Raw genomic sequence first — 25,340 nt, forward strand, 5'->3', positions numbered from 1 at the left:
TTGCACTGCTTCTTTAATAAAAATAACAACATGCTTTAAACTTTTTCTCTGTTTTTCTCTCAAATAAGTCAATCTGGCACCCTGTGTCAGGCACTCGTTGAGCCCCTGAGATGCCACATCTCAGTGCAGGAAAAAAAGGTTGCTGTGGCTACATGTCATACAGTTTTAAGTTTCTCTTTGAACCAGAGCATTATTACCCATTTGTACAACTGTGCTGATGCATGGATAGTTATATATACTAAGCTGTGAATGACAGTAGCATGTTCTCAGCATAGATTGCATCATCATTAACTTGAAGCATTTTTAAAAAAGATGTCAAGTCTATAGAACACTCATCTCTTCTTAAATATTTTACTACTAATATTTTACAGGAGATGCTGTTAGGCTGCAAAAATCAAAACCACTTTTAAACAATGCTGTATTCAATCCCCATTACTTCTTTACTATTCTGAAATACAAACATACCTTTGGTAATGGTAATTTTCATTCAGAAAGGGTGAACAGCTCTCCTAATTTGCTGATCTCACCTGTTGCACCATAAGTCAGGAAAAACATTTCAACTCAAGCAGTAAAGAACAGAAGTGTAAGTCATTAAGTTTGACAAAATTATTTCTTGTTTTAATGGGAACTGGTATAGATGGTGCTGTTTCAGTCTCTTGTAACAGCTACCTGAAGCCTTGGAAATGCACATGGTCCTTGAGGGAGAAAAGGGGCTCAAACAAACTTTTCCATACTGAAGGGTGCTTCTTGATGACACTAAAAGGCAGCCAGCAGAGCAGCTTGAGTCCTCCTTGCTTTTGAGAATCAACATGGTTTCTGAATACAGATATTAATATAGACTAGTCTCTGTGAGGCAATATATAAGTAAAATGTCATTCCAAGGATGGGAACAAGTGCAGCCAGTTTATGTGCCAAAGCTTCAATGCAGTGAAAGTTACTGGATTTATCACCAAAATACTCCTTACTTACAGTGTCCGTCTGTGATGTCTGTGTCTTTTCACCCTGTCACATTTTAGTCATTAATTAAACCAGTAAAGTACAACTTTGGTAGGCATTTCTAAAAGAATAAATTCTGTCACTTTTACATTGACTCATATGTCTGGCATTGGGACAATATGCAACATTATTTCTCAATGTGAATAAGAGAGAAGATAAAAAAATACTGGTCTAGAGGCTCTTTCTGTAGACCACAGGTATATTTTCCCTTACTTCAAAGAAAAGATGAAAGTAAATAAACAAGTTGCTTCACAATCATGTAATATCAGCTTTTCTGTATCTGACTAGACTATTAACTATGATGGGAACACAGACCTACCTGACACAAAGATATTAATATTCCTGGAGCTGTTTTCTTCCACTGAGGATCAATCCAACTACCAAAACATGGACATCTATCATCATTCAGGCCTTTAGGTAAGCCAGAATCTACACAAGACCTGTGCTGTTCTGGACCAGCACCTGGAAGCCCAATTACGTACCTTAAATGGCACTGGACTTCTGTGTTGAGGAACTGAATCACATCCTGATTCCCTTGGGAGGAAAGGGCTTACCCTTGTCTACTTGGATTCCTCCAACAGCTCCCTCCCTACCTCTAGAGAGAGAAGAGACAGTAGTACATTACTAAGTTACACACTGGGAGATGTTCAAGGTACAGCATTTTCCATGGAGACAGAATATCTAACATTTCTGACATTTCAGAGTTCATATCCCTTTATCAGGAAGTCAGTGTAGTGATAGGACAAGGGGTAATGGTGTTAAGCTGAAAGACGGTAGATTTAGATTAGATATTAGGAAGAAACTTTTTATTGAGGGTGGTGAGGCACTGGAAGAGGTTGCCCAGGGAAGCTGTGGATGCCCCATCCCTGGAGGTGTTCAAGACCAGGCTGGATGAAGCTTTGAGCAACCTGGTCTAGTGGAGGGTGTCCCTGCCCATGGCGGGGAGGCTGGAACTAGGTGATCTTTAAGGTCCTTTCCAACCCAAACCGTTCTATTATTCTATGACATGCTGCTAGGTTTTAACTATCACTATAATGCTGAGGTTTGTCAGAATATCTGATTTGTGGATTCAATGGTAGGAGTAAATCTTGAACTACTGCAGCTTATTTACTTGCAACCACAGGCTGTTTCAGCCAAAGGTAAACTGGTCTGCTAAATTAGTAACATGTCTTGGCTGGTTCTGGGTACAGCATGTCCTATCTCCATCTATAAATTTAGGTCCATGCTTCTATTTTTAACTATATACGTATCAATCAGTGAAAACACTGATCTCAGTAGACATTGCTTCTATTCTAAGAAAAGCTGTATTCTACTTTATTCAATGACAAATACTTGATTTCTCCTAATAAAATATCTTATTTTCAATTAAAAAATTAATTATCTGCAATAAAACACGTTGTGTCAGGACAGATCAAAGACAATACATTTATTAAACTTTGAGAAAAACAAACAAAACACCGACATAAGGAAAGTTAAATAGAAACTGAAAGACACATCTTCAGACTGGCGTATAATGGCTTGTATGACCAGTAAAGTACCAAAATGACATTCTGAGTTTGATTGAGGTATTTAACTATTTTTGGCAATAGAAACAGAGTAAGAAACTTCTTCCAAACACACGCATAGGCATTACTTGCATTAGTGTCTATCATCTATGGAATTTTATATGAAACTAAATAATGTAGCTGTTAGAAAAATATAGCAGCAAATTAGCAGAATATCTAATGCACATTTACCATAGAGTACGTTCTAAACTTAAAAATTCCACCCAATAGTTGGGCCCAGTCCTGTAGCTCTTGGTCACAAAGTGAGCATCAGTGAGTTCAGTGGGAGACGTCATGAGCAAAAACCTGCATTCACTGCGCTTCATACGCTTCTGTTCAGGTCAGAGAAATGAACGTTCCGATTTGCTTTCTAAGAAGAACCCTGCTATGTTGAAGCCATGGCCTAGGAGGCAATAATAGTTCATTGCAAAGCTCCATCAAGTTCTTAATATACGTAAGAACAAAGCAAGCTTTCCCACTGAGTTTCAGTTTTCTCTCCTTTCCTTCTGAAAGTCTGCCTAATGCAATCAGAGTAGATGCTGTTAGGCTGCAAAAATGAAAAACACTTTTAAACAATGCTGTATTCAATCCCCATATTCCACTAAAGTTTTTAATCCTGTTATATCCCTAAAAATGAACTGCTGGCTAACTCCTGAAGTCCTTATTTTATTTTTTTAATCAAGATTTTATGTGGCACAAACTAATAAATGTAGTGATACCTTTGGCTGGAAGAGGACTTCAGAAGTTGGTCAAATGTGAAGAGATCAGGCTGCTAAATCACCAGAGCTTATTCATGTTTTCAAAGATTTTCAGTAAAAGTATAGTTGCACACTGTTTAAATACTGTGGCAACACAATTTTGCTTATAAAAAAGTATATTATTAGCATTAACCACAATCTGATTAAGAACAATTTGCCCAAAGATTTTGAATATTTTAAAGTTTTCTACAAAACTTTACTTTGAATGTGTATTTCTATATTAGTTACCATAAGAAAGTAATATAATCAGTTAGTTTAAGTTTCTATAATGTTTCAAAATTTCTCTACAAGTTTCTTTGGAGGTATAAAATGGCTCTGTAAAAATTATTTTTTCTTTTTGCTGCAAACAAAACTTTTATAAAACAGAAAACTCCTTTTTAAGATTGCAGCAATTACATTCCTTAGATGGGTCATCATAACTGAACTACAGTGTGTAGTGTAATAGAAAATGTTTATGTTTTTATGATTAAAATATTAAAATATATTTCATTAATTTATATAAATCAAAACAGATGTGTTATTTATTCAAGCTACTTTTGTTTTTTCACCTAAATGTTCAGTTCCCAATTATTGATATAAAGATCTCTGCCAAGAGCATGGTTTTTACTAAATTCTTAGACTTTAAACCACCTGATTTTTAGCTTTATGAGAAAGCACGATTTACTGTACATGAAACATAGTCATTTCAATGTTTAGTATCACAAAAATCAACACCCACAAGAACAAGACAGTCACTGTTAGTAAAACAGTCTCAAGACAAATTCATAGATAATATTTACAGAACACGATAGGAATATTTTGATGACTATTTTATGTTGCAACATTTCAGATAAAATTATAAGAATCACGAGAAACTTTTAGACTTCATTTTGGTTTCAGCATACAAGCCCAAGCTGACTCTCTGCTGTGAAATACTGCACACACCTAGTCAAACAAGAACTACGGCATGATTTTGTTCAGCTGGTCTGTGCTCACATAGCCACAAGACATGTTGAATTCCTTGTCTGGCACAGGCAGTGCAGTTGCATTGAGCACAAGGCCTTGTGGAGAGTGAACTATATGAATAGATGTGTAGTCTGGGACAGGCATCTCTGAACTTGGGGTTTCTGCTGTTGAAGCTCCAAGATTGACACCGGTAGTGGTAAGGCTCTCTGTGGTGAAGTAAGCATCCTCGTTACAGCTTTGCTCCTGAACATGTGGCTCATCCTCTTTGTGGGAAGTCACCGCAATACATTTTTTCACATCTGCCTCACAGAAGTAGGCGTTGTCCGTGGTGAAGCTTTGTTCTGTGCAGCCTTCACACTGTGCTCTCCCCACCTTGGATTTCTGCCCTGGTGAAAGTACAACACTGCCTGCTGGAGTAATATCACTCACTTGCGCGTAAAAGTCGATATTTGTCAATGAATTCTGGTTACTTAGCTGGGTATGGACTGATGGACTAGCTGAGTTAATGCTGTCTGCAAAAGGTGGCCATGGCTGGCTATTTTCGGACTGAGTGCTCATACGTGGCTGTTGGATGTCTGTGTCGGCAAGGTTTGGAAGTGACTCTTCATTATCTTTCCTATCAAGGCACAAGAGATCCTCTTCTTTTTCAGGTACCTTTTTGAACTGATCAATGTCAGAGATGGCATCACATGTGTCACTTGCACTGAAGTCTGTCTCTGGAATATCTGGTTCACAACAACTGGCCCGTCCTGAATCATCATCCTTCGCTCCCAAGCAACTGTGTGATTTCAGGTGATCTTCACTCAAGAGCCTGTCAGTGTCTGAGACTCTGTTCTTTTCATCAGGGTCTTCTATATCCAACTCAATAAACTCAACCCACAAGTCATCATTGTATAGCTGTGTCTTGTAGTTGTCATGGCTGGCTAAGATGGAGCTCACTTCATCTAGCTTTCCTTTCTATAAAGCAAGAAAAAATGAATGTTATAAAGGAAGAAATAAAAATGCTTGTGATTTTTATGTCAATTTAAGGAAAGGTAACTCTAGCTGGGTTTTTTTTTTTTTGTTATGAAAACTAATTCTGTGGCCACTCCCGCCATGTAATAATTTTTTCTGACAAAATTGTTCCGCCTGGGACAAGACTCGTCACCTGCTACTCCTACACCGATTCCCAGTGTAGATTTTAGAGTGCAATATTACCTTCAAGAGATCTGGGTCAATCCCTTTAATCTTTGGAACTGGCACAGGAGGGAAAATCAGCATTTTTAACCTGGAAAAAAAAAAGATGATTTTTAATTGACAGTGTTCCTTTCTGAGGAGGTTAGAAAGAAGAGAGCTTTACATTGCATTTATACTCAAATTACTTCAAACCTGAAGTGTTTGAAGATTCAATATCAAATAGTTCTAAGGAAAATAATGTTTTTTTCTCTCATTGCCAATAAAAACCCCTAAGTTTTCTGCAGCACTCTTTGTTGAAGTCACAATACATTTATGTGGGAATCTATTTCGGAGTCTGGTCTTCGACAATTTAACGCTCCCTAGAAAAAGAGTAGATTCCTAGAGCTCTGTCAATGGTTTCCCTCTTTACATAATTTTTAAAGGAACCTGATACAAGCATCAGTGTGCAGAGTGACCTTCCCAAAAATTCTTTTTGAAGGACACAGTAGTCTTGCATAAACCCAATAAATTTAAATGGGGGAACAGGAAAAGGGAGTTGGTGAAAAGAGTTAATTCCTTTAGAACTAATAAATAAAACAGAAACACAACTGCAAAAATTTAGGCTAGTATTTTGCCGTCTCTATGACACTTCTGTTTTCTGAACTGTTAACGTAACAAGTGATATACTGTAACGACAGGGTTTTACTCTTGTACAGAAAGGACCAGTAACTTGCTTATGCATGTACATCCTGTGGAAATACATATTATTCTAGTCCTTCATAAAGTGAACTTCTAATTCTTTGAAGGGGAAAAAAAGAAAACCAAAATAGAAAGATGATTTTCCATCAATAATAATCCAACAACAGCAGGTCATGCCTATCTCCTCCATTTTACCTCCCTGCTTCTTTCACAAACACACAAACTGTAGTTTCCAAAAGGAAAATTTAGCATTCTTTTTATATGGGGTTACATGCTCATTTTAGAAAGTAAACTCTGGGAATGGCAGATCCAAATCCAAATAGTAGTTTTGCTGCATTGTTAGTGAACTTGGTGAAGTCCAGAGAGGACCAGTGGAGTATTAAGGAGTGCTAGGGAGAAATTTATACAACTTCAGCTTAACTTTGGAAGGCCCAAATTCCCTAGCTGTTTTTGTTTTTGGCAGATCCTCAAGTTTCTGCCCAGAAAGTCTCAATGAGAGCCAGAAATCCAGTAATTTTCCACCTAATCCCTGGAGGCACTGTGTTAGCTGTGCATTGACTGGGCTCTCAGGGTACTAGTTTAAGATTTGCACTTAGCTGATCCGCAAATCAGCTATTCTGGCAGGACTGGGCACTGCTTCTAACAAAATAAACAATTTCACTGCTCACTGCCTGGAGAAATCATTCAGAAGGGAAAACTACGCTCTGCTCCTTTCTTAGCCTCACATAATTCAAGCCTGCATCTCTCATCTCTAAAAAAGTATGGCCTAACCCTATGGCATCTGTCCTAGGAGCCTGGTCCCCATCTTGTGAGATCAGAGTTGGGGAAAATATGAATTGGTATCTTTTCATATACAGGAGGAAATGGAGCCTGGCTATTTTGCATTACGGGAAATCTATGCAGCCTGCTCTTCTGCAGAAGACGTTGTCACTCCCAGCACCATATGCACCAGTTTGAAGGAAAGGGTGCAGGCCCGTATGTCCAGAAAAACTTTCCGGATGAAGGGTCCTCAGTGGAGAAAAGCCTCCTCCAGCAAGGAAGCTGACCTCAGTGAGCTCCTAGTCCCACATGCCAGTTGTTCTTGCCCCATTCTGACCCATCAAGCTTTTGTCATGCATTGTGTCAGAAGCCCTGGTCTTAACTCTGGCACCACGATGCTACTGCAGGGAGTGGCTTCCTGAAGCTAAGCATGGCCAAAGCATAGTGCTGCTTGCCTAAATTATTTTTTTAGAGCTGCTCCAACTGCACCATCTTGTTTTAATTTCAGTGACCTGTCCTTATGCTGGTATGTGCAAAACACCTCAGTATACATTTACAAAGTGTATGTACAAGACCCCTGACAGCATGCATGTGCGCACTGGGACTTGACCACGGTGTTGCTCCATAGTCTAGTACAGTACTGGTATGACATCCAAGCTGAATTATTCTGTCAAAACCCATCCTTGAACACACATATTAGGGGATGAAATAACTTTGAGACCATTTTGTCATTTTTATATATGTGTAATTTTTATAAATGACAAAATGATGAGCTTTGTTTTATTTTATTTTATTCCTGTTATTTATAGGAGCTGCAGTCTACCCACAGAGACCAAATATTGCCCTATGGTTCAAGCTCTTTTCCTTGCCTCGATGAAGAAATAGTCAGAGATTAATGGAATAGTCTAAGAACAAAACCAAATACATTGACATGTTTGTGTGAAACTCTTGAATGGCATGTGGATAAAAACAGAATTATAAAAATTTGAACAGACTAAAAAACCAATCCTAAACAAACTATTTAGGTAAATACTTAAGTATTAAATATTCTGCAATTCAAAACAAACAGAAGCTGTCAACAATCAGATTCCCACTGCTGAAGGCCCAGTATGTATGTGTGCAAGCATCCATGTAGCTTAAGAGGATGGACAAAAATCTTCAAAATAGTTTTTAGTCCCCCAGATGTGAAAAAAATTGAAGCACCCTAAATTGTAAACTGCAAGTACACAAAATCTGACAAATAAAAACTCTACCTTGTTTGTTTAGACAGCAGAATTAAGATCACTGTTACAGCCAGCCCACATGCTCCGAAGATAACAACTAAGAACCATGGAAACTCGATTTCTGAAACAACAGAACAAAAACATGTTAGCAGGAATCTGCATCTCTGTTGCATCTTTAATTTCAACTTTCTCTTCTGCTACCTGAGGATTCTGAAGTCAGAGAAACTGATAGGAGAATTTCTGGTTCCTTAAATGTGAAAGTTCTGAGTCAAGCAGAAATATATACACACTTTTGGTTTCCATAGTTTCCATATTGCATGTATGAACACATTGAGACACCTTGCAAAAACAGACTGAGTTTTTAAATACAAACAAGATCTTAGTACAGACAATATATGTAGTAAAAGCAGACAAAAGGAACATTCTGCCTTCCAGGAATATACTACCAGTAGGCCTGACAGCATATAATGCCACAGACCATGTTACTGCTTATTCACCCAAGCTAAGAGAACATTATTAACAGCATACTAAATCTTAAGCAAACTATTCCTCTCTCGCAGAAACTAAAATATGCTTGTTTTAAAAGCATACTACTCCTCTTTCTAAAGGCAGAACATGAATTATGCTGTAAACCATCAACTGAAAAAAATTATTCTCCCTTTTATTTACTTCGCAGGTGGCTACAAAGAGAGAATTCAGGTCACTGAGAAATGCAATTTGGTTGGATTGAAGAAAAACGCTGCTAAATGAAATGTTTTATCTTTTAAATACTGGCAATTCCATCATGCTTAAGCTGACACTGTAGACTACAAAGTATAGAGATGTTTATTTTGGCTGTAGTCTTAGACTCTTTTCATTGGTTCCCAATTTCAAGTTTTCCATATAAATGTCACTCATTTTTTGGGCCAAGGAATACTGTTCATATGAAAACTTTTGACAACTTAATGCAGTGGGGGTAATAAAATATTGCCACATGTCCAGAACATTAGCTGTTCATATACATTAGGAATGAAAGCTAGTAATACGAAGAGTTAAAAAAGGGAATCTAGGAAGATTTTGAAAGATAAGAGTTACGGGTGGTTTTATTTAACACCTTGACTAATATCCTGGAAAATGAAGTAAAGCAGCTTGTTAAAATAATATGCTGAAGAGCTCATAGTCTGACAACTTAATTTAGTAGTTCAGGCCTGAGAGTGCTTTAGGAAAAGGCACAGTCTCTAATAGCACTTTAAAAACAACCACAAGACAGAAACAAGAATCAGAAAAACACTGTCCTTGATAGTATCAGGATGATCAGAAAAGTACATCATTCTGATAAGAGACTTAGCCAGCAGTGTAACACTTTAATAGAAGCGACAATTCTTCTCTTCACTACCAGAGTGCTCAGTTTACACAATGAAGTATAAGATTTAACTGTATTTTAGGCACTACAGGATGTGCAGCAGCAGTTATTATATCTGATTCTTAAAGCTATCTGTACTTTTGCTCTCTGGGAAACAGTCTTGCTGAGTTTACTTCTGAACTTTTATATAGAATTTATACACTCTTAATCTCACAAAAATTATTTTCATGCAGTAGGCTGAATTATCAACCTATTCAAGCATACAACAACAAAGGTAAGGAGAAAAAAAAATCCACCACCACAGAAAAGACAAGAAGAGAGCATGCACTTCACTTCTTTACCTTCAGCACAATGAACAAATTCAACACCTGCTTGAGAAAAAGATACATAAAGGATTTCACTGAACTCCCCAAATTTTTCGGAGGTACGTTGTCTTGATCGGACTCGTATCTCATAATCTCTTCCCATCTTCAGAGAGTACAGTGGGACCATTGTTGAGAGCCTGGGTTCTAACTGTAAAGATAGGAGAACTGTGATTTATTTGTTTGAGTTGTACTGGCAATTTTATACTGCTTCTTGAGATCAGAAATAAACATTTGAAGGTGTTTTTGCTACTTGGAACTGTAAGGATAACATGAGAAAAATTCAGAGAAACTTCACACCATTTACTTTCGACTTATTAGCCATCAGGCTTTGCTGTGATTCGGGAGACCAAAAGCTGAGAATCCAAGCTCTCTGTAAACACAGTCAGTGAAGAAAGGCAGCTGCCCCCAGTTATATGCCGTAAGTAGGTGGTGTGAACATCTCCCACTGATCTTATCAAATTGTAAATCCTTTTTACTGTTACAACACAACATCACTGACTTCACAATACCAAAAACCCATTAAAAGAACATGGAAGTCTTAAAACTAGTCCAGTCTCCACTACAGAATTAATTCTAAGAAGAAAAATTATTTAAAGGCCTTCTAATCAGAGGTGTTGCATCTTACAAATTTATTTATTTGGGGAAGATGGCTTAGCTCCTACAATATTCAACTGAAAATAAAATATGATAACGGAGGCATTGTGAGAGCTGGCATCGGATTATTAGTCTTAAGATTTCTATATTATGTATTAACCATAACATACTTAGATACTGTCTCATAGCAAACTATGTAGGAAGTCATACTACAGGTCTTAATATGTGAAATCTCTCTTCTTCTATTCCTCCTCTAAGAATATGTATTTAGCTTCAACAGCCCAAGTACATAAAAATAAAGAAAATGCACTCAAAATAGAAATTCATGTGGTGGATGTTATATTCTACTTTTACTTCAGAATCAAGTGTGATACTGGCAACACTCATCATGGGCTAAGATTTAAAACACCTGGAAAACATCAGCCTTTGGGGATTAGAGAGAAGTCTCAGCAATATAATCCTATAATCACTGTAGCTGTATAATCTAAACTTGAGAACATTCTGTTGGTAGCTATGATGTGTGGACTTCTGTGATCCCTGATGGCTCCACACTCAAGTGTTCTGAGAACCAACCAGTCAGATTTTGGAGGAGGCAGTGATCCTAGACAGACTGCTTTTCTTTGCTAGTGACTGAGCAGAAGATTGTGGAGAACCATCGCTCTACATCACAGAGGTTTTTAACATGTGAGAACAATCCATTTGCAATGTGTTGGGAAGGGAATACAATATATACTAGTCCAGTTTCCTTATTTTGTGCTAAGAAGCCACAAGGAAATAGCAAAAGCTAAAAACCAAAGATCTGCAGGTAGGTTGCCTTTTTTTTTTTTTTTTTTTTTTGGCTGTTTTCTTTTTTCTGAGACAATTAGTGGAGATTCTTTAGGATGCTGGACCACACAAAAGTTTATGTACCCCAAATAATGGTAGCACTTGGAAAAAGCAGTATGCAGGCTAAACTAGAGCCCTGAGAAATATGAGGTAAAATTACTCTATCTGTGTACCTGAAATTGCAAGAACAATAAAGAACAGATAATTAGTTGACAGGTAGGATGTCTCCAGTCCATCAACGAACTAACAAAACTTTAAGTAAGGCACTTGGGTGCAGCAAAATGTATAGACTGGGGAAGGTTCAGCATGAACTGAATAGAAGAATAGCATTTCTCATATGGATTAAATCAATTAAAAGCCATATGAGAGAGACATTACAAAAGATAACTAATAAAAACATAACACAAAAGCTTATAACAAAACTCATTGAAAGCATGTAAAGGAAAGCTTGGAACCAGAGTGCTGGGCTGCTGGATTTACTGCATGCTGTTCAGTTAGTATACACTGCACAATGCTTCTGACTGCCATCCTAAGGCAACGTGTGACAAACCTGCTGTCACGCTGAGCTGTGTGATTGTGCTGCCTGCATGAGTCTGGCCCTGCAAGAGGGGGTTAACACAGACTGTGGAGCAACTGTTTGTCACTAGTCAGCTGGAGCCCTGGGTCACTGAGAGTGCCCACTGGGATGGGGCCACGAGAGCAGAGGCTGGCCCACGCATAGCAGGTGGCACAGCAACCAAGGCAGTGGCTTTCAGCAACTTTAACAGAAAAATAGTGAAAACTGGGAAATGGGCAGTATGGGGGAAAGGTTCAGAGGCACTCTCGGTAGGCATAGCACAGCACTGGGCACTGGAAAACCAATGGAGATACTGCTCTGTATATCCAATGCAGTGCAGGGAGATGATTGAGTGCCTCAGACTAGTAAACCCTGTATCTCATCCACAGTGCTGTATGGACACAATGATGTTGTTGTTGATGATGTTCAGCTCTGGATTTAGTACTCCATGCTTCCCTGCCCTAAGCACACTTCAGTCTATGTGAAATGGACCTTTTCCAGCAAAAACTCAACAAGATAATGTGAGCCAGCAGAGTCCTCCCTGGTCCAGCCCTCTTCACTGAGGACTGAGCTGTGATCACCAGTTTAATCCCATTTTAGGTGGATCTGGGCCTGGGTGGTGTGGGTTTGTTTTTTTTGTTTTGGTTTTTTTTTTTTTTTTTTTAAATGAGTCAAAAGATGAGGCTAATCAGAAGTACAATAAATAACTAAAGGAAAACTAGACTTTCAAGATTTCCTATCACACATTAAGATTTTTAGGCACTTCATACACAGACACTATGCAGTCACCATTCTTCACTACTGCTCAGATGATGTGTGTTTTCACACCTTGTTTGAAAAGCAGAGCAGCCTTGCAGGGTCTGTATAGCTATTGCTACTCATAATTAGCAAACTTGGAAAGGCATAAGAGCAGACTGAATTTTAGTCTAGTGAATGTAATGGGCAACACTTCAAGATAAGAGGGTAGAACTTTAAAAAGATACCCTGGAAAGAGCTATTAACAACAATGACATTTTTTCAGACTGTGAGGGACGTTAAATTTAGTTCTGTCTCATAAACACCTGCTACATGAAGGTGGGGATTTTATTAGGAAGTTTCCCAGAAAATAATGTTGATCTTCTTATCACTATAATTTCTTGTCATAATACTTTACTAATTAATGTTTTGGTCATCTTTCAATTATAAGTTATCTATTTTCATTTAGTAAATGGATTGAAAAAAAATAATGCTACACATGAAAAATCAGGTTCATCCCAAAACACCTAAAAAAATTACAAACAAGTCTCAGGAAGTGTGGGACTTAATACAATTAAAGTACTATAAATTAATCTTTGCATCAGTTTTTTGTATCACTCATATGTACAAAGCATTATGGTATATTTAAGCAGTCAAAGATTTTCCTCTGTGTAAAAATCTAGTAATAATGGTATAACTAGACATTTATCTTTGTACTGCTTCAACACTCATTACAGAAGATATTTGTAGCAAAGAATGAAATCGTTGATCCAATGCTGTTATTCAGAGTTTTGCTATTGTCTTAGGATGGACCAATATTTTGTTCAGAAATTTCTCTTTTGTGCTGTGATAGTGTCTCAGGGAATTACACCACCTTTATGCTTTTAAGCTGAAAGGCACAATAACATACAATGTATACAGCTGCAGTACAACATAATCTACAGTTCTCTTTTCTTGAGGCAATTATAGTATTTGGCAATTCCTTATCTGTTTTCTGAACAAGAAACACTGAACTTCAAACCTTTTCTCTCCTGGGAAGAACTATTCACAAGGCATGATGGAATTATTGATGTTAGCAGAGCAAGAACAAAGCTTTATTACAGTATTTATATGACTGATACTTAAAGGCTTATAACAAAACTAAAAAAAAAAAAGCAGTTTTAAAGAGGTATCTGTATTGCCAACTGCTTTTATAAATCCCATAAATACTCTGCAAATTTTCAAGTTCTTAGGGAGTACTGATTTACTGCCTAAACTTAACTAATTTTGTAGGCTTTAAAATATAGAGGCTATAGAGTAATTATAATCAGTATAGAGGGAAGCTCAGACAAACACTAGGAAAAAGTTATAGACATTGTAGCCTTGTTTGGCTGTAGACTTTCTAATACGGAGCAGAAAATACGAACATGGAGAAGGATCAGAGGTGAGGAGGGGTCCAAGGTCTTTCACAGATGAAGGCAAGCAAACCAGTTCAACTATGTTTCAATTGGTAAATTTGCCTTTTGTAGATTAAGACAAATTCATAACAGTATTATCTGCTTTCCTTCTGCCAGTTAACTCAGTTAATGTTAATAAGAATGCAAAGGAAGGGTTCTGCTCTGAAACTATGTTCTTATTGCATCGAATTGGTATTCAGGAAAAGATCTCCATCTGCAAATATACCACGACACACTAGCACTTAGCCTATGCATTCAGGTAAGCCGGGTACATTTTCTTCCCTGTAATAAGAAGACTAACTACATGAGAAGTTAAGTGATTTTCAAAAAGATTTGGGGTGTATATATATATTTTATATTTTCATGGACTATCTATATAGTCACCATTGCTGTCTGGTATGAAATCTGTATGTCTTAGCTATGTTGCACTATTTTTATTTGCTTATTGTATCAAATTCTAAATTATAACTCAAAGCTTTTCTTTTTTTTTTTTTTTAATTTACTGATACGGTAATTATAAATACTAGAACTTTACAGGTACACTGAAGAATCTGGACTGACATGGTTACATTTTCCAAGCAAAATGTTCCTGTTCCAACTACTAAAAATACCATGCACTGTTTCAAATAGTTGAGGTTTAGGAAAACAATAAAGAAATATCTTATGCTTGAAAAAACTTGTATATATCTGGCTATTCTTATACTTTCTAATCTAACACACCCATTTCAGGGTTTGTTATTATTATCCTGCTTGCCAACTATCTTGACACATAGAGTTACGTTTGCTAGAAAACTTTAGAAGAATATGGGTATTTGTTTAAGACTTAAGGTATCATCTTATTAGCAATTACAAACCTGCTGCTTTTCACAGTAGTACAGAAGTGTTAAGGACAGAACAAGCCTGCACTGTACTATCACTATTGCATAATAAATATTTGCTTCATACCTCCTTCCATTTTGTCTCATTAACTTCTTTGTACTGCAATTCATACTCCAGAGTAATCCATCCCTTCTGAACATCTGCTGTTGGTGGTGGATCCCATCTTACTTGGATATCCCCATGGATCCCAGTCTGACTAGTATTTAGCAGAGTCCAGTTCAGGTGTACAGGGGGATCAGGTAGTACTGTTTAAACAGAGTATTTGCAACAAAACAGCCAGTTTTCAATGTGAAATTATCATTCTTACTACACACCGTTAAATGATTTCAGGACTAAAAAAGCATATTAACCATATGTTTGCTGATTAACTTCTAAACCTATGAGTCAATGACAAAGTCCCTACAAGTCTGGTAACAAGAAGGCACCCTGCCATTGGTGCTAGACATGTTCTGCATAAATCTCATTTGACTGACTAATAATGAAGACTAAGAATGTATTACCTATTACACTATATTTCCCAATAGCGGCTTATAAAACACTGAGACATAAACAATTGTCCATCAAAATTTAAATTTAGAGTCCTCAATAGAAATAAAAATAATAACTGGAGTAACAGAGAAAGATAAATTAAATATTTAGTAACTAATATAGAAATACACTGAAAAAATTATGGTATCTGAAAAATTAATCTGCAGTGAGTATTCTAGTCACTTACAGGAATAAATTAATTGCATATACATATACCACCACTCTGAACGAGCAATAACATCTGCAAACTCCCAGACAGCCACAATTCATATTGCAATAAATATAAATTCTAGCTTACAAATGCTAAACATCCTGATTCTGTAGATTAGTGTTGATTCAGGAACAAAAAACTATTTGGTCCCAGAACTTTGCAGAATCAAGGTTTTAATGCCATCCTTGCTCACACTGAACATGGGTATGTAGCGTCCATTAGAAAGTGCTCAGAGTGACAGCAAAGGCAAGCTTATCTGCACACATTTGAGAGACCACCAGTATTCAAAAAGAGAAACCAAGTATTTGCCTTTATCCTTTTAACTTTCTCCAATCTGGGCAATATTTTCTGGTGTGGATCACATTACACATGTTACAAAACCAAATCCCTTCATATATATGGTATTTTTTAGAAACTAACATTTCTGAGAGGGAAAATTTAAATACACTATGAGTAATATGAAAGCTTAGAGAATCACACCTATTGTGATACAAAAATATAGAGGTAAAATGTATAATGGAAGCATACCTATTTCATCAACGCTGAAACATTTTTCATCAAATACTTCATCTTTATTGGCAAGCTTAACACAATACGGTATCCAAATCGAGGTGTAGGATGTGTTGAAATAACAGCTATTTTCTCCTGCAGTGATATAATCAGGGCATTCTTTCCAGTCTTCATCATTCCTAGAATGACAACAAAAAAGTAATATACCTGAGAGAGAGATTTATAGATCTTACAAAGTACAAATTATAGATATTACAAGACACAGTGTTGATAAGAAATCATAACTTTTATGGAAGTCAGAAAAACATGTCCACATTGATTGTGATTTACAGTGAAACCAAACCACTATCCAAGCAGCCTGCATAAATGAGTTTAGGTTCTCATGTACTGTTAGTGTAATGTAATGTTAGTGGCATTCCTATGCTTCAGATGCTGCTTCCAAAAGTACAGTCAGAGAGAGCACATCTTGCTGTGCTGGTAGGTGCTAGTGACTACCAGCAAGCACAAGCAGAGGTAAATTTCATATACATTTAAGCAACTGTTGTTCAGGCAAAGTTAAATTGCAGGAAGATGCCTATCTACATAACGAGATCTGAAACAGCGAAAGCCAGACCTTATGGCAGATCAGTACTGCACCACCTGCAAAGCCAGGGACAGGGGAGTGCATTGCCCTGGGGAACTGAACTGGGAGGTAGGCACTAGAGCACTGACTGCTCACAGGGGAAAGTGCCCAAGGGTGGATGCAGCAGGAGACCTGGCACAAACCAACCCAGGACTGCGGGATGTGAATGAAGGGAAGAGAAATCCAGCGCTGTGAGTGAGGAAGGGCTAAATTCCTTGGGGTACAGAACTTCTAAAACACAGGCTTGGAACTACTAGCAAGAAACCTTTTATGTTTTTCCATTCTGACTTTGTTCAAAAATTCATAAATGTTCTTTGTAAATAAAAGAATTGCAGCAGGAAATATTACATTCATTTAATCTCTTAAAAAAGACAAACCAACAGAGTTAGAAAGAGTGGCATGAACTCTGAGAAATACTGCTACATGCGTAGGGTCATTTTCATATGCCCAAGCTGAAACTAGTCAGCAGGTTCAAAACCAAGTAAGTCTTCAGTTAAAGCAAAATGGGAACATAATGTTATAAACAGTCTACAGGAAAGTGCCAGACCTTTATTCAGTACTTCTGAAGTCACTTTAGAAAAAGAAATCTCATAGCGAACAGATCTGCTGTTGCTGTTCTTTACCTTATCTCTCTCTCAGCCCAAATACAGATGGAACAGGGACCTTTTAAAAAATTGCAGTCTTGGTTTGTAAAAAATATATCGTAAGTGCCTTTTCTCACTAAGGGCCATTGAAGCTGTACAGAAGGAGGATTAAGCTAAATCAACTATGCCAAGTGCAGTCTTCAATACTAGAGTGGGTGCTTAAGAAGTAAAAAGGCAGATGCTACCTAAATTGAGTAAGAAGCATTTCTGCCACTAAGCACCGCTCTTGTGCTGAGCTGATGAGTCCAGACACATTTCTAAAGGAAATGCTGTAGCTCTGTCAGAGTCAGGACTTGATAAAGGTGTACACGGTTAGACACTATGGCTTGTGCTCAGTAGGAGACTGGGTTAGACGACAAGAGTTCAGTCCTAAGCCTTAAATGTTGCTTGCACATTGAAACAGAATTTTTTAATGTGGATGTTCAATTCACATCTTTTACTGCAGTATTCTAATTTCCAGGACAAAGATGAAATATGTGATCTGCTCAACATATGTGGTACTGCTTTATCATAGTGTTTAATTAACTTTTAAAGGTTATACCCTCATGGTACATGCTACTGACAACTGTCAGCTAAACATTTAAACGTAAATAGTCGTTTTAACTTGGATCCCCAAATTTCTGAGAGGTCTCAGAAGAGTAAACAAGAAAGCCAGCCGTGCCATTAGGCTTGTTTGCTAAGCAAATGTATCATGACCAGTGGAAAGTGTCTGTTAAATCAAAAAGGTTGAAACTCAGTATATTAGCTGGAACAGAAGCTCACATTCTCCTATTCTTGTGAACAAAAGGCCCGTTTTCCTTAACAGCCATTACTGGTGATGTCTATGTTCTCTTTCAGGCTAATGATTGTAACAGCCTGAAAATTACAAAAGCTTAAGTGGAACCTGAATCAGAATTGAACAGGGCTCAATGAAACATAATCCCCAGTCTCAGAACAGCCTTTTCACCTGGACCTGCACATTTGGAGTTTAATCTAGCAACTGATTAATGGGAGCTTTAAAAAACTTTAATTAAAAATTTGAAAGGGGTGTGTATCCAAACTCCACATCTGTGCACAGATATAAGGAATCTCACAGTTGCAAGCTAGGTTGATAAGGAATAAACTGAAGTCCCCTACTAAAAACTCCTTCCCCACACCCTACAGTGTTCAGTTCTGGATTCTGTAACCTGGACCTAAATTTAATAAGAATGTGTTCTTCATTGTCTGCCAACTAACACTTGTCACTGCCAATGCTTAATAATTAACAACAAATTTTGACATTGAAAAATAAGTACTTAAAACACAATTTTATGCCCTTAAAAACAGTATGGTTCATAACATAGCAAAAATTAACAGCAATGAGCTAACAGGCATATCAAATGACTTCTCCCTTCCTCTTTCTTTTGTTGCTTCCATATTATTACCTTTTCATATACAATAGTTGTATTGTTCCAGGAGCACTGAGGTTATAAAAATTTCCGTCAGTCCAATAACACGAAAATGTCTCCAGTTCAGGTGATCTGCACTTGCTGATTTGTGGCCACTGCAAAATGTCTGTCAGGAAAAATGTCAGGTGACAGAATGAGACACAGTAAACAAATCCATAAGCCAGAAAAAACATGCTGTTAAAATGAAACTCAGCATTTTTTATAAATAATTAACTTTTATAAGTAATTTCAATTTTTCTTACATACATATATGTAGATGACTATACTTGTAGAGAGACAAATTTGAAAGATGGGTCAAGCTCTCTTTTCTGAAGTGTGGAAGCGTTAGTACCACAGACTGACACACAGCGTGGGCATCTGCCAGCACTGTGGCTGTAGTTCAGTACAGATATACCTGAATTAGCCCTGCACTTGCTTTAAAGAAAGCGTGGCACTGCACAGCTCCATATTAGACTAACCACAGCCTAATATTTACCCAGCTGAGCAGTTCTGCAATGTGTCTACTCATTAGAGGAGCTACCTTGAACTGAGTTCAGGCTTGTGTATACGACATTGTGTAGATAAAGCCTTGCTGTGAGAGAGATAAGGGTAGCTCTCAGCATGTGCCTGTTCTGCCACATGCTGCTTCTAAATTAATAATTTCTGTTCTTTGTCAAAACTGAAATGATGTAGGGCCATGAAATGACTGGTACAATTAGTCAGCCTCATCAACCCCTGTGAGAAAAATAAAAACAAAAGTTGTGGGTATGACTCACTGCTTTCAAAGCAAGTACTTAACCTCTTCCTGATTTTTAAGGGTCTAATGCCAATGCTTCCTATTTGACCTGGAAAGCTTTCCAGAGGGAGATTGCATGCACATGGAAGTGTCTACCTCTCTTCACTGACTATCTGGGAAATATGATAATTTGTTTAAGAAAATGTCTCCATGAGGCACCTAAAATGCAGACACTACTCAGGTGTTTATGACTGGTGAAATGAACCCTGGCCAGGGAATGACATGATGCTACTGGACCCTGCATGCGAAGCTCTTTGCAAATGTTTTTGCAGTATCACAGCTGTGAATATTTGATACAAAATATTTACACTCAAAGTTGGAAAAACTATTAAGGTACAGACATCCACATGCACCAGATGCTTCCTCCTATGCATGAGGATTTTGTAGCCTTCCCACATGCTGACTGCTTTATTTATGGCTCAGACAGACTCAGACACTGAACGACAAAGCAATTTGCATTTCTTGGGTTTAATGGTTCAAACTGTGTGCTTTATATTATACAATGCCAAGCATCCACATCAGTCAGTAGCTAATACATGAATATGATGAACTTCTGATTTGCTCACCCTGTATCATTGACTCATTTCACACTTTGGACATTGAACAAGGCCCTGAACATACATGTGTAAATAAGAGATTTTTTTAATTTGAGTGGCTTACAGGCCCCCCCCCCAAAAACATTTAGAATTCTTCTTGTCAACATAATAGTAACTGATGGTTTATCTGAGAGATTTGAACAGAGAGGTTTTTTTCCTTTCTTTCTTAGCCAGCATGTTCCATTTAACTGATCTGTACATTAATTTCTTTTTAAAATTAAAAAAAAAAAATTGAAATGAAGTCTTGTAGCAAATGGAAAAAAATCACACTGTTCTTTTTCAGAAAATACTAAAACAAACCAGTTTGACAATTGTGCCTGTTTTTGTTTGGTATGGCATTCAATCTTTGATAGCTTTGGCCTAAATCCCAAAATGCTTTTGATTGCCCTTGATTTCAGCTTTTACACATTTTCACATAATTCACCAAACAATTTTCACATGGTAGAAATCCCTGTTAAAAACAGCACGTGATTGTGAAATTGCAAACTATCATAACATAGGCCCAAAATAAAACAGAATAAAAGCTGCAAGAACAGCATTGTAACTTTTTAAATGTATGAATGTTCTTGCTTTTAAACGTGAACTTTCTTTTCTATTTAATTGAAAATCAAACCATTGTTTAAAAACAAAACAAAGAAAAATAAATGAAAGCTTGTGCCTTTACTTCAAAGACATGAGTAAAATTGCCTCAATTGCATAATACCTATAATCAATAAGATATGAGTCTCTCCCTTCTTCTATAAACAGACAGTGTGCAAAGAAGTACACGTTATGGCTTTTCCTGTTTCTATCCTTAGTTACATGCATCAAGAACAAATACGGCTATTTTGACTGAAACAGGTTAAGAATTTGAGAAAATGAGATACTGGAAAACCCTATTTCTGTTGATGCCTGCACCATATTTATAGCTATAATATAAATACTTAAAGCCCCTGCAGACCATGTCCTCATCTCCAGGGGTATATAAAGTCACACTGACACTTCTTAACATGATGAAATTAACTGAATGGAATCAAACTTCATTTACATTTTGAGAGGTCCAGCAGGATCTTAGATATAGGCTCTACAGGGTCTTAATAATTCATTCTGTTTAATTAATCAGCTTTATATACAAGCTAAATTAAGGACTGTAAGATGTGCAGATTCTTCCAGGAAAATGGATCATATGCAGCCAGAAATGGCATCAGTTACAATGGAGAGGATTACCAATGCACACAGAACACAGATTAAGACTTGGACTCTTCCTCCCCAACTTCAGAAGAGTGTATCCCTAAGGTCCCACTTTCTTTTCCACTTCTTCATGACAGGACTCTTGTTTCTTTGTCTCACTAGTGTTCTTTCAACAGGCTCACGAATTTTTGAGCAGGGAGCAGCTTTGTCTGAGATTCATATACTTTTGGTTTACTGGTTTGTAATTTTTGTTTTGTTTTGTTTTGTTTTTCTAATAATCAGTTCCACTTATAAGACAAGTTATCTTCTCAATGCTCATTTCCAGTTTCTGTGTCAAGTTTCCAGCCTTCAAAACCACAGGCTTTTGTAACAGACTGGAGGAAACTGTCATATTGACTTGGCACTCAGGGTAGATCTCCTGAATTCCTTGTTTCCCAGACAAGTCGATTATCAACATTGTACAGGGCCCTGTGTGAGCTCCATCTCCTGAACAAACTGTACCAGAATGTGATAAATGAACACAGTACCTCAGCTGAATGCATTTAGGCATAAAGGCAGCAGGGTACTGGAAGTAAAGGCCATCAAACTAACATTTAAAATAGACTAGAAAAGCAAAACAAAGCATGGATACACACTTTTTCTTTCCCTACTTTATCCAGTAAGTTCCAGTCAAGTTGTCATGAATAAAACCACTCGCATAGTTCAAGATAATGGCTTGGCTGAACACGCAGGTTCAACAGCAGAAAACATGGAAAAAAGCTGGTAAATCTTGTGACTTCTTCCACTGTGACTTCTTAAGAAAGTTTGGTAGGAAAGCTCCTAGTCCTGCCCCAGGCATTAGCGAAGGTAAACTTTCAGCTGCCACAACTGTGCTGCAAAAGAGTAAACCCTCCTCACATTCTGCTCTCATTATGTTATGACCACAGCTTAGCAATGGTCTAAATTCTGGCTCAGCCAGAAGAAACTGTGCCAAAACAGTAGCTAAAACAATAGTGCGGTTTACAGAAAGAATCAGGAATGCAGACATGCCATCTCTTCTGCTTACATTTGTTTGTGGGTCACCAGCCTGCAGTTTTCCGCTTAGCATAGTTTCAATGCCATATTCTTTAATCATTAAAAAGAAAATAATATACTGAAACTGCAGCTTACTGAAATTCATATAGAGGTGTAATATAAAACAAAAAAAGTCCTAAAATCTAGAGGTGTCAGAAGGCTAATTCCTTTAGAGATCAACTTCACTTGTTTTCTTTGCTTGAAAGTCCCTCTAATAAAAGAAATACAGAATATACAGATACATCTCTTATTAGCATGAGGCTTGGGTAGGTGAAATAATAATGTGGATATGAATGATCAGAAGAAATCAAGCTAACTAAACAGAAAATGAAAAAAAGAGGATATATTTTTGCAGAACAAAAGGGAATGTTTCTGGTTCTTGTATTTATAGAAGGTTTCTGTAGAATTATCAGTCATCAGAACTTAATGATACCTATCAAACCTAGAGAAAACTTAATAAAAAATAACATGTTCCAATACGGAAATCAATGATAGAAGAAACCTTATGCAACAGTATATATCTTCGTATTAACCACTCTCAAAGCATACACAATGCGTCATTGATAGATCATAATAGAGAAAGATGGAAATGGAAATGTAAACAGAGCAATTAACTACATTTAAAACTGGAAACAGTTATGAAGACTTCAAGTGTTATTTACCGTAATTCAAATTTGTACACTGAAAGTGAATACTATATCAACTAAATTCTGTTTCTGAATCCACCCAGCTCAACAAATGTTGAGCAATTTCCTTTAATAAGGGCAGGTCGATTTCTCTGGTACCAGAAAATTCTGATTTGTTCAAATAGCACAGCACAATGAACAACATTTCCTGCCAGTGAATGACATTTAAAATAAGTACAGTCTAGTACTAACGAATTGACAGACATCACATATATGGAGAGTGGGATGTGGTAAGCAGAGACAACAAGGTCACTTCCTAACCAGGCTGCTTGATAGTCTGACTCAGCTTTTGCTCTAGGTACAACCTGTCCATAAAGGGCCAACAGTGAAGTTCTGAAACAACTTTCTGAGGAAAAGAAGACAATTTCTTTCATATTGGTAGTAAATAAGATACTTCTACATAAAGTACTCTGTAGAAAGAAAGCAAAGTTTAATAACTCTAAAACTGATGTTATATTGCAGTGAAAAGCGAAGGAAAATGCTGCATAAGAGAGTACTTTGCCCATGGATGATGTCTAAATATTGAAATGGTTCTTGATAACTTCAGGTGTTTTGCTGAGGAATATGAAAGAGGAATATGTTTTCACCACCGCATTGAAGACTAATTTGGTGACTGCAATTTTGCAGAATAATATGCAGGCATCCCTGCATAACAGAGGGGGGGTGCACAGTGTTTTGGGGAATGCCAGAAGGATTTTTTAGCAAGTTTGCAATGTAAACAATGAACAAAAGGTAAAAAAAATCGTGAGCTTGATAACACTGAATGAAGTGTTATACGGCAGGTCATATGAGAAAACATGGAACCACAAATGAGGTCATGCAGGAATACAGTATGTGCAGTAAGCAAACATCACAAAAGGTCTTCCTTGCTCTGCCATTCTCAGAGCAAACAACTTCTACAGTACCGACAAAAACCTCCAATATCCTTCTTTCTCCTGCAATTTCCACTACTAGCAATTTCCAGTCCGAAGCCTAGTTCAGAGCTAAGAGCTGTTTAAAAGCAAACCCATGCTCAGCATCATGTAGCATAACGATGCCACCCTACAGTAGTGAGGGGGTGTCCCAGCTGAGACACAGCCCCTCCGAAGCTGACAGCTTCCCACCAGAGATGGGTGCTCAGAACCAGGACTGACATTTTTCCAGAAAGATGAGCTGAAGTATAATCCGGCATCCCCAAACCGGGCTCCAGGCTGACACTCACCTCCCCAAACTCCAAGAGGAAAATACTCAGAAGATCTAGAGTGGAAGACTGTTGGGTGCAAAGCCAGGTTAAGAACTGCAGCTTACCAATTACCTTAATGGAAAAGTCACGCCAGGGCACACTGTGATGGTCCTGGCTAGACTGGACAACTTGCCTCCCATTTTGTCACATGAGCTCATTTTCTAGAAACGCAGTGAGCGCCTCGCTGCATCAGGTGGCAGCAAACGGCTGCGCAGCGGTGTTAGGAAAGAAACAGCAGACGTGCCAACGTGAGAACAACATGGAGTGTTTTCACAAAGGAAAAGTTACAGCACAGCTAACATCTGGTGGGAGTGGACAAAGGGAGTAAAAGCAGTGTGAGCACAAGATAAAGGACAAAGACGCAGGAGGAAAAAAAAGGATAAGAAAAGAAGAGAACATGTTTGGAAAGAAAAGCACAAGAGGACATGTAAGTGCGACGAGAGGAAGACAGAAAAGGGTAGCAAAAGACTTGAGGTAAAGGCAGAAGAAATATAATATTGACAAACAGTAAATGAAACGTGCAAGCTGATGCAAACCTGCAACCACACTGTCACTCAATTTAAATAGCGAAGATGTCAATTTCTTAGTTGGCGCATACATATCCTGATAGCGCACTGAAGACATTGCATGGATCTGCGATCACCCAAAAGAGATACTGAGGTAAGAGACGTGAGGAGGAAGCAGGTGACTGTAAGGACAGTGTGAAAAGAAACAGGCAAACAACTGTGCAGTGCACCTTGGTTTAAGGACACCTGCAGAATAATGACAGTGCAACAGAAAGACTGAAGTCTTCCTCACAAATCTAACAAGGTTTCAATCATTGGGTCCAATATAATCCGCAGGGCCATGAATTTATCAGGTTTCACTAGACAGATGCAGCTGTGTATTGTCAATTACCAATGACACTATGTCCCAACTCTGTATTTCATTATCAAAACAGTGCTGGTTATGCACAAATGGATCCTGCTGTTTCCTGTTATTTATTCCCCCTCCACACCCTCGTTACATTTGAATGAAGTAACTCATGAAGATACTGGCCCCCAATCTGGCCTTGTTCTTGACATTCAGTCCTCTTAATTCCTGCT

At 37.6% G+C, this 25,340-nt stretch overlaps 1 protein-coding gene across 2 annotated transcripts in view; it reads right to left on the minus strand.

The window, feature by feature from the left end:
* Positions 1–3,762: 3,762 nt before the first annotated feature.
* The window catches only part of GHR (growth hormone receptor), a 64,331-nt gene continuing 42,753 nt past the window's right edge, over positions 3,763–25,340 (minus strand). Inside the window, exons 2-9 of one of the 2 annotated variants that reach the window (XM_010074057.1) lie at positions 24,261–24,269; positions 18,730–18,848; positions 16,079–16,239; positions 14,878–15,056; positions 9,763–9,934; positions 8,110–8,200; positions 5,441–5,510; positions 3,763–5,200 (exon numbers count right to left, since the gene is read on the minus strand). In XM_010074057.1, the coding sequence (XP_010072359.1) occupies positions 4,238–5,200; positions 5,441–5,510; positions 8,110–8,200; positions 9,763–9,934; positions 14,878–15,056; positions 16,079–16,239; positions 18,730–18,737 (1,644 nt within the window). In that variant the 5' untranslated portion in view covers positions 18,738–18,848; positions 24,261–24,269 and the 3' untranslated portion in view covers positions 3,763–4,237. Of the gene's footprint in view, positions 5,201–5,440; positions 5,511–8,109; positions 8,201–9,762; positions 9,935–14,877; positions 15,057–16,078; positions 16,240–18,729; positions 18,860–24,260; positions 24,270–25,340 lie in introns of both variants that reach the window. The other variant, XM_010074056.1, reaches the window with a different exon arrangement.

This window comes from Pterocles gutturalis, unplaced genomic scaffold, assembly GCF_000699245.1.
Source record: "Pterocles gutturalis isolate BGI_N339 unplaced genomic scaffold, ASM69924v1 scaffold3522, whole genome shotgun sequence".
In the NCBI taxonomy this organism is placed as follows: Eukaryota; Metazoa; Chordata; class Aves; order Pterocliformes; family Pteroclidae; genus Pterocles; species Pterocles gutturalis.